Here is a 9493-nt window from a genome sequence, read left to right as displayed (position 1 = left end):
GGATCTGATCACTGATTCATGGAACCTGAGAATAACGAAAATGTAAAATATAATACCAGGTGAAGACGAAGGATGAGGACAGACAAAAACCAGAGTGACGGCCGGCGGAGTGATCTGAAACGCGGCCAACAGAAAGCAAAATCGCTCCCTGAGCTTCAATAGTGTCCAAAAATCTAATGTGGACCTTTAATCAGGTGCTTTCAGTTGGAAAACAAATGAAAAACACTGGCCGTGAATATTTTGCAGGTTTGTACTGACATGTATGGAAAAACGTAATAGACTCCAAGCTTCCTTCAAAAAGACATTATGCTGATGTAAAACAGTTGCAACATTTTGAGCAATGTGCAGGAGATTAAGTAAAAATCATACACATGAAGAAAGATTTGTAAAATGTGTCAAAGCAGGAGTTTTAACTTAGAAGCACAGACACTATAACAGTCTGGTATGTAAAATAGCAAAAAGCAACATTATGCAAAATTACAAAAACCATAATCATGAAAAGCAACGTCTGATTCATTTCCTCTACATTTTCTTTCACACAAACAGTTAAAACACACTGAACTTTCTCTCCTTGAACATAACGAGTAGCACCTGGACTCTCCTGAAATATCTGTTTGAAATGAAATACTTGTACTATCTGTGCAACCAGACGTTTGTCAGAAGGAGAATTCTTGTTAGATGAAACTGATACAAGTTCAATTCTGCACTGGTGAAAAGTGACAGGAATACTCCACTATCTTAATATATTTGTCCTCACATTCAGTTGGCAGAAGCACAAAGTTTACACCACGTCATCCCTTGTATCTCTACGTGGAAAACAGAGGGAAGAATAGATGAGTGCGAGTAACAGGAAGGGACAGAGTCAGTAACGGCTGGCGTGTCCTCAGTGAGGAGCTGAACTGAGCACTGCACAAGGCTTGATTTTGAAAACAGAAATGTGAAGATGGCTGGCAATCTGGTTGCAAACACTGACACAGTAACGAACCAAGTCAAACAAGGAAATGATCTGTGGGAAAGAAAGAAACACTGTGACTCCTTCTGTGCACAAAACCAGTGTGGAAGCCCACAATATTATATGACCTTTACCAAGTGCATTTATCTGTTGCTAGAATCATGTGTGTACTTACCAACGCAAGCCACAGTACCAGGTACTCATCAATAAAACTATTGAAATACTGATCCAGGAACAGCAGTCCTGGTCCCAGGAAGGCTAAATCATGGAGATACATCTCACTTTTTGTCATGTGTGCTACGATTGGACAGAGGAAAAACCACACACACACAGTTTAAACTGCAATACAATCTTTGCTAACCTTGAAGTGGAAATTAGAAAATAAAGTTAAACTTTTACACAGAAGTTATTTAAACTGTGGTAGTTTTCTGTCCCACTATGATTTTGTAGCCCATCTACTGGTGAAATGGAAGCAGTACAAAAGTACATGCCCTAAGAATGTTTGAAAACTTTATATTTGTCATTTACGTTGTGTATTTATGGTATTACGTGTACTGTAATGTTTCTAAAATGATGGTTTTATTGGTGTGTTGTCCTATCTGAGCTCACCCAGACAACTCAACTCAAACTCATGTAAAAAGAGGAAGTCAATTATTGAGTTCAGGCTGCAAACTCAGATACAAACGGTTCAAAAGGGAACAGATAAAACTAGAACGAACAAACTGTGTCATTTTTTGCCAAACTGTTCCACCAGCTAGATGCTAACCCCATCAACAGCCTCATACTTCCTATGGCGATGATCCATGAATCCTCTACCAACAACTCTTATTATATAATGTAAGAAAGGGTTATGAGTTTATCCAAAGTTAAAACTGCTATTACACCCTGTTGGTATCAAGTTTACAAGTTTTTGTCAAAGTTGTGGAATCTGCTTCAGATCCAATCTTGTTTATTTTTTTTATGAAAATGTTTTTGTGGTGGGTTTTAAATAGGTCTGTGATGGTTTGAGTCTGGGAAGTCCTCCGTTACCTATGACTGTTGTGTCTACAACCACAGCATTTTGTTTGACGTCCCTCTTATAAAACGTACGTTGGACTTACAACTAATTTATTGGTGATTTTCGCTGAGACGAAGCCAAATGCCAGGATATAAAGACACGGATGTTTCTCAAAGAGCTGGACAGCAGACTTCTTGTATATCATCATCGCCAAAATTATAACTGAACCAATATGTAAGACTGGAGAGAGAACGCTGGTTCCCTGAGGACAGAGACAACAAAGACACAACAGAAGCTGGATGTAGGCAGAAACGTACAGTAGAGCTGCTCTGATACAGCACAGGGCAATAGAACTATCTCAGTAATAATTCTGAAAAATTATTCCTAGGATAACGATAAACTGATGAGTCATTTTCAATAAATGTACTTGTTCTGCCATATTAGATGACTGCAATGTATACATGCACCCACTGTTCCCACTCTTTACTTTTGTGATTTATGCAGTTAAAGCATAAAATAACACACATCTTACACTGATGTTCCTCAGAAACCTGTCTGTATTGACTGATGGGTGATAAAACAGAATCCACCCTGTGAAAAATCAGACCGCGTCATCACATACTTATCAGAAAAAGTCTGAAGTTTCCAAACTTACTGCTATTGTGGATCCATTTTTGCCCACACCTCCTGTAAAAATAACTCTGAAATAATTGGTGCAGGAGAAAATGGCTCCTAATAAAGTGCAGATGCCAGGAATCATTTTCATCTGGATATTTAGGATCGGAATCTGGGAAATGAGATATGAAAGCACTAAGATTAAAAGACACCCAGACACTGATGTCATGCTATGCGTTAATCAGACACCGATTCAGCCGTTTTTTGTTTTTTTTAAGTAGTCTCACCTTTACATTCTCATGAGTAGAGTAAAAGCAGCATTCAATTACAGTAAAACAGTCAAAACAAGAAGCAGCATCACAATTATATCACAGGTACCAACATAAACAGTTACACAATTATGGCATCATTCTCAATCATTTCAATCTGCAGGAATTAGAACCAATCACAATTACCAGCGACTGCCATAAAGCAGATCCTCCCACGGCGGCCAGCAAATATATGATTATTATGAAGATTTGCACCTCAGTCACATCAATGCTAGGTGGGAGGAGAAAGCAGAGAGTTTACAGTGGGGATTAGACTTCTACCAGCACACAGTCATCCTGCAGCCTTCTTCCACAACACAGGTTTAAATTGGAAGTTTCAACAGGAAAGTGGTTACAGTAAAGATGCAATCAGTAAAATGACACCAGCTTCTTCAGCAAAGAGACAAGTGTTAATGGTTGTTAAAAACTGTTGCAGTATATAACCCGCGCTCTTTTTTCATATATATATATAGTAATGCTATAGCGCTGTTCATCTGACCCGTCCTTTCTGCACTAGCTCTCTCACAGCAGCAGCATGTCCTCCTACATTGCTCTCTTCAACTCTCTCTTGCTGATCCTCTCTTCCTACTTCAGCAGCACTGGTTAAAACCAATAAATATTAGAAATGAATCAACTGGATCGCTAACCACACTGATCGGACTGACCAGCTTTCCCCACGTGGGCAAACATTCAGCGTCAGAGTTTATGAACTGGCGTTAACTTTATCCACTTGCAGATCAGTTCGTATACATCCAGACTATATACAGCGCACTGACCTCAGCAACAGCTGTATTCTAACGTTAGCTTAGCTAGCCTTACTAGCTTGCTCATAACATATTAGAAAAGTTGGATCTCCGCGATTGACAGGGAGCAGAGGAGCTGTTCACAGATGGTCTGTCGTCATGGTTGTATGTGTTTGCGTGGGTAAGAGATAGAAATAGAGAGGGGCATAAAGGGGCTGAACAAATACATGCACTACACACAGAACTACACTAGATTAGATTTAACCTATTTTAAATCAATATGTGGTGGTCAATGCTGATACTGTGGCAGCCTGCCACAAATAAATCAATGTATGGGAAACACTGATGTGTACAACTGGTCAATTTAATATAAAGCAAATAAAAATAAAAACACTGGTATATTTGTTAGAGGTCACTGTTTCCTCTAGCTGCTGTCACTGAAGAGCCACATTTTACTGACTGCTTCTTTATGCAGAGAAGTCTGAATTTAAATTCTCCTTGTGACTCCACAGAGGTCAGCAGTCATTGTGGAGGCAGACGGCAGCGAGCCATGCAGCAGCAACCAGGAGATTTACCATCACGTTCCACAGGCAGGGACCCACAGTGGCTGTAAGCATCTGCAATCCTGCTAGACAGATCTGAACTTCGGTTATGTCAAATCTACACACGGAACACATCCATATTTACTCCAGCTCAACCACACAGGTAACATCTATAACCTAATGTGAGGATTAACTCTAAAGTAGATGACTTTTTTTTATAACTGTATAATGTCAATGTTTTGTTATTCAGTGAGTGTTCAGGGACATGAAACCATCTGCAAGATGTTCATGTCCACTGGATATGTTTCAAACTTTATCCTGTATGTGTGATAAACACCCATTCAGCTCCACTGTCTTCAGACTTCCAGTGCATTTTGCTGGACTTGCAGGTGTCACTGAACTTGTCTGACTTTTTGAATGTTATACAAATACAATATTTATGCACCATAAAGAAACCGAGTGGCACAAACACATGAAGGCCAGCCAAATAAAAAGAAAATATTAGCTATGGTTCGTTGGTTTTTCAGTCAATCACCATTAAGCTTTTAGGTACATTTAGTTTTGTTTTTTTTAAATCTTAAAAAAAATTTCTTTAACTTTTGGCATAAAGGAAATGAACAAAGGAAGGGGAGCGGATATGTCGACTCACATGCCAAACCGCAGCGTTCCTGACACGTATGTTTGCCAGTGGGCACAGTAGAACATAAACATCCCGGCGAAGCAACAAAAGAACATCCAGTCTGGGTGAGTTCCCATTTGGACTGCTATAGTGGTTCCCAACATCACAAACACTGCAAAGAAAACACAAAACAACACAGGCGGTGATAAGAGAGCTTCACGCTCACCGAGGCACAGCGGAGTCAAGCAGGAAACAAACTAACCAGTGGAGAGGGAGTCACAGCCATGGTCAAACAGTTCACCCAGTGGAGAGCTGCTATTGGTACGTCTTGCCTGCTTCCCGTCGATGGCGTCCAATGACTGGTAGACAAACAGACCCACTGCACACAACAGGTACGCCCAGAGAGGAGCCTAGAACATCACACACATTCACAGGGAGCAGGGGTCACGCTCAAACAAACACACAGCTCCAGCTTCAGAGCAGTACACACCCATACACATATTCACAGTCCACGTACTGTATGTGAAAAACCTGATGTGTCATCACTATGTCAGAGGTTGTTCTCCCACAAGTCGTTGATTGACATATGGTGCATCTACGGATGCAGCCAATTATTATTTTCATTATCTATTAATATGATGATTATTGTGTTTCTAAATCATCAGATCATTGTCTGACCAAAAAACCCAAGCCCAGTCTGCCAACGTGTACCACATCAAGTTTTACATCTGTGATGCTGCAAATAGGAAGTGTCTGGCTGTTTGTTTAAAACAAAAAGCATCATCTGTGAAACATCTGCAGGATGTTGAGTTTTACAGACCGTAGCAGTATACTCATTGGTCAGTGTTGACCCTCCTTTATTCTGCCACAAGAGGCAGTAAAACTGGTGCAACCTCTTTGTAAAAAGCAAGAGACAGTCTGGGGGTCGTGGGCGGAGGTGTGTGGAGTTTTGATGAAGTGTTGTTTCCAGGGGTTTAAATTTTAACATTGCTCACAAGAAATATAATCCATGACCATAATCATTAACATGTTGCAACTTTGAGTCTGAATCGTGCAGGACGATCAAAAGCACATCCCTACTCTGTTCATCCACCACTGTTCATTTAAAAGCTACATTACCAGCATGTGGGTATGTGTTATTGCATGGTTATGCCAGGACCTGTGTAAAAAGAACACAGGGGTGTTGTGATACCTGCCATTTTTAGTTCAGTACACGTACATAGGTAAAGTCGCAATAACGAAGGGCCAGCTTGACCCCATTATAGTGGAATCTCTCTCCAAAAGAAGCTAGTAAAAACATTAGTGCTAATGTGAATTCTAGGCTGTTAAACATGTTGTAAAGTGAGACTGTCCAGTATAACGCTGTTTCAAAAACCAACAATGACTAGCCTGCTCAGTGGCGGTTGGGCAGTAGTAGACAAGGATGAGCGTGGTGAAGACATTAGTAACCAGGCCGATGATGGTGATGAGGTTGGGTGCAATCCAGGAAGGAACTCGTCCCACCAACCATTCCCAGTAACGCTGCATCAGAGGCTCAAGCAAAGAGCGTCCAGCACTGCTGTACCTGCAGGGATGGTCGACAACCAGGTGAGGACATGATGAATTTAACCTGGAGATTTACCTGCCACCCAGGAAGAAATAATGCTGACAATGATATAATATCATCACCATGACCACAGCTGGGTGCCAATTATTGGATGCACTAACTAAGACTTTCCACAATGTCTGATAAATCCAGTGAAACCAGGACAGGATGTGGTTTCTCTCAGCTATTTCCCCCCCCTCCATGACATTCTGCTGCCTACAGCCCTTCTGTTGTTATTCCAGTTTGTCTTTCATGTGCTGTCAATGTATGGCCTGTAGTAGTTGTTTCATGGACGAGCTCTCGGTAGCTAAAAGTCTGAAACAGTGGCTGCCAGAGTGAAGAGGCACAGAGACAGAGGGACAGAGAAGGATTAACATCAGTTTGTCTATTTGAATATGGAGAGGGTTAAAAGCAGCCAAAGGACTCGGATTTGATTCAGATGTTTCGTTCTTCCATCTGGATGTGTTAGCATCTAAAGCTAATGTGCTTGTTTTGATAACACTGTACAAATTTACAAAGCATTCAACAACTACCACATCAGGTGAAGTTTTAGAGGAGGTGTCAGCGATACCTGTGCTCCTCCAGTCTCTTGAGCTGGTGTCGAGACAGAGGGGGTGAAGGTAGCTCGATCAGCCTGCGCAGCACTCCAGGGGCCAGCCAGCAGGCCGCCTCCATGCCCATTCCCTGCCCAGGGTCTTTTTCCCGGACAAGGCCCCGGCGAGAATGCAGGCCTCCTGTTTGCTGCTGCCCTGTCATGCTCATGGAGCCTTGCTGCCTGATGCTCTGGTCCCTGATGGCTCGGGCTCTGCCACGGTCCTGACAGAGGGGCTGATGGTCCACCGAGTGATTGGATGAGACCTAGGAAGAAGAAACCAATATTACAAACCTCTTGTGAAAATGTAGCAATATACAATTGTATTTTGTATTATAGTAACATTTAAATTATTGTAAAAGTGAAACACCTCAATAATATGAAAGCAGTTCATAATAACCAGCTAAGCTTGTTATTGCTGTGTATTTTCTGCTCAAGTAGGTTTGCCAACTATTTACCTCTTCAAAGTAAATCCAGACATTTTAAGTAGCAGCTATAAAAGCAGATATTGGCCGCTCTCAAAAAAGCCTAATCCAGCTCTGACTGCACAGCGTTGTGGATGACTGACGTAAAGAACAAACAAACGAATCAAAGGCAAAGAGCAGACTGAGTTAATGATGTGACAGCAAGCATGAATGAGAAGAGTCTAGTCTGAGTTTTAAAAAAAAAAGAAAGAAGGTATTTTAATAGGGATGTGCAGGGCTTCGGCAGCATTTACCAAGTTAAACTTAATACCTTTATAAAACCACATAGAATTCAATTTAATGCTTGTAAACCAGCACTGACTTCTTAGGCTAGAATTACTTGCTGTATTATATGATTTTCTTTAATATTTAACAGCAGCATCTAACAACAATTCCTAATAATCTCATCAATGAGATTAAACCAGATAGTGCCTGGACATGTGACAGTAAATTGATGGCAGGACAACCAATCAGAGATGTTAAAGATCATTAAATTTAAGCTTTAGCTCAAATTGCCCATTACAAGACAGTGAGCGTCCCATCTAGTGGAGCCAGCAGCTGTGGTGCTAGGACTGACTGCTGAATCGCTTTCATTTCCTTCCTTCCTTCCTTTTTTTATTTACTATATATGACAGGTAAAGATTTTAGACTTTTGTGAATGAAACGACATTTTAATATCCTCTAAGACCTTTTACAGGAAAAGAAATTCAATTTAGTTTTTGAGACCTGATAATACATGTAAACATGTCACTGACACAATAGACTAGAATGTGTTATTGATTAAAAGATTATCCCCTTCAGGGGCCAGCGGAGGTCCTGCCACAGGCACCGAAAGGTCCAGACTCTGCCTTGAAAACCACACTTGTTATTGAAAGTGTGGCTGATTCAGTCAGGAGTGTACACCTACCAAACGAGTGCTCAGTCTGCCTGACAGCTTTGACACGTTATCATGGAGTAACGTTACCAAAGGTATTTGCCGATATGTCAATCAGCGAACTCTTAACATCATACACATCAAATGCAATATAAAACATCTCATTGATGCATTAGAACTGTGTATCTGAACAATTTCTTGTGACTGTCAGGTACACGTGAGCTACTAACACGATTTGAATTATAGCAAACAATCCATGTTCTCCTGGTTGGTTTGCTAATGTTGCCTAGCATATGTATTAGTTTAACGTCAATATTACTGGTGGTGACGATTAGCACTAGCTAGGCAGGCTACAACGTTAGCTCAGCAAGTAGCTACGAAAGACTTGTCAGTTTGGGCATTTTAAGTTACATGTTTGCTGTAAACTTGTTATCACTTCTTCATAACTGCAATGCTGAACATATCACTGCATATTTCACATATTGACTATAGCTGGCGATACTACTGACACCTCCCGTGACTGCGGCTAGCTTGAGTAAGCCTGACTAGCTAACCCAAAGACATCTATCTGAACTGACGGATGTAACACTAACCTGGCCGATTTAAGGACGAGAGCCGTGGACAGTCCGAGGGGAAGTGAGGAAGTTTCAATCCTACAGGCAGTGTCTCTCTGAGGGTGGCTAGCTCTTGATTTTCCTGTTATTGGTAGAATATCAGAGAAACGTTTGCAGCTGTACAATATGCGGATCACCACGGCCAGTGTCACTCCCGTGGCTGACACATAGATGCATTATAAGGGTTGACACAGCAAGCTAGATCACACGTTTGCTATCACTGAAATCTCGCGATGTGTTCTCTTTAATCAGTGGACCTCGGGCCCCGCGTCAAGTCTGCCAGGTAGGCAGACCGCCGCCTTCACAAAGATTTTTTAGCAGCTTAGACTCTTCAGAGTATATTTCTGCTCTGCAAGGGACAAAGAATATATCCGTTCTTTTTCTCAAACGCGAGTCTGTAGCGTGTGGGAACCATAAGTTGAATAAAACAAGGTTTTCTGAAGCACTGAATCAGTGCGTTGAAAATTATTCAGTTTTAATATAGTCAAAAATGGCGACCTCTGCTGGATAAATCCTGGATAACGTATTTGTACATTTGAGACCACGAGGAGTCAGTCAGAATATAAGCGGTCTTAATGTTTTATTATT

The 9493-nt window shown here is 41.2% G+C and overlaps 1 protein-coding gene across 1 annotated transcript; it reads right to left on the bottom strand.

Moving 5' to 3' along the window:
* Nucleotides 1-9137, bottom strand: cept1b (choline/ethanolamine phosphotransferase 1b). The gene is made up of 10 exons (XM_020611205.1): nucleotides 8885-9137; nucleotides 6933-7219; nucleotides 6166-6340; nucleotides 5039-5186; nucleotides 4807-4948; nucleotides 3020-3104; nucleotides 2605-2736; nucleotides 2049-2211; nucleotides 1128-1249; nucleotides 1-1006 (listed from the first exon to the last, which is right to left on the bottom strand). Exons 2-10 carry the CDS (start codon nucleotides 7121-7123, stop codon nucleotides 884-886), a joined length of 1281 nt encoding a protein of 426 aa, XP_020466861.1. The 5' UTR covers nucleotides 7124-7219; nucleotides 8885-9137; the 3' UTR covers nucleotides 1-883.
* Between the last annotated feature and the right edge of the window lie 356 nt (nucleotides 9138-9493).

Source organism: Monopterus albus, unplaced genomic scaffold (assembly GCF_001952655.1).
Source record: "Monopterus albus unplaced genomic scaffold, M_albus_1.0 scaffold110.1, whole genome shotgun sequence".
Classification (NCBI taxonomy): Eukaryota; Metazoa; Chordata; class Actinopteri; order Synbranchiformes; family Synbranchidae; genus Monopterus; species Monopterus albus.
This window is presented reverse-complemented; position numbering and strand designations above follow the sequence as displayed.

Coding starts and splice junctions, on each gene's coding strand:
- cept1b (XM_020611205.1), bottom strand. CDS start 7,123: ATGAGCATGACAGGGCAGCAGCAAACAGGAGGCCTGCATTCTCGCCGG. Junction 5,187..6,165: donor GCCCAACCGCCACTGAGCAG/GCTAGTCATTGT, acceptor GTGATGTTCTAG/GCTCCTCTCTGGGCGTACCT. Junction 2,212..2,604: donor AAAATGGATCCACAATAGCA/GTAAGTTTGGAA, acceptor CTCTGTCCTCAG/GGAACCAGCGTTCTCTCTCC.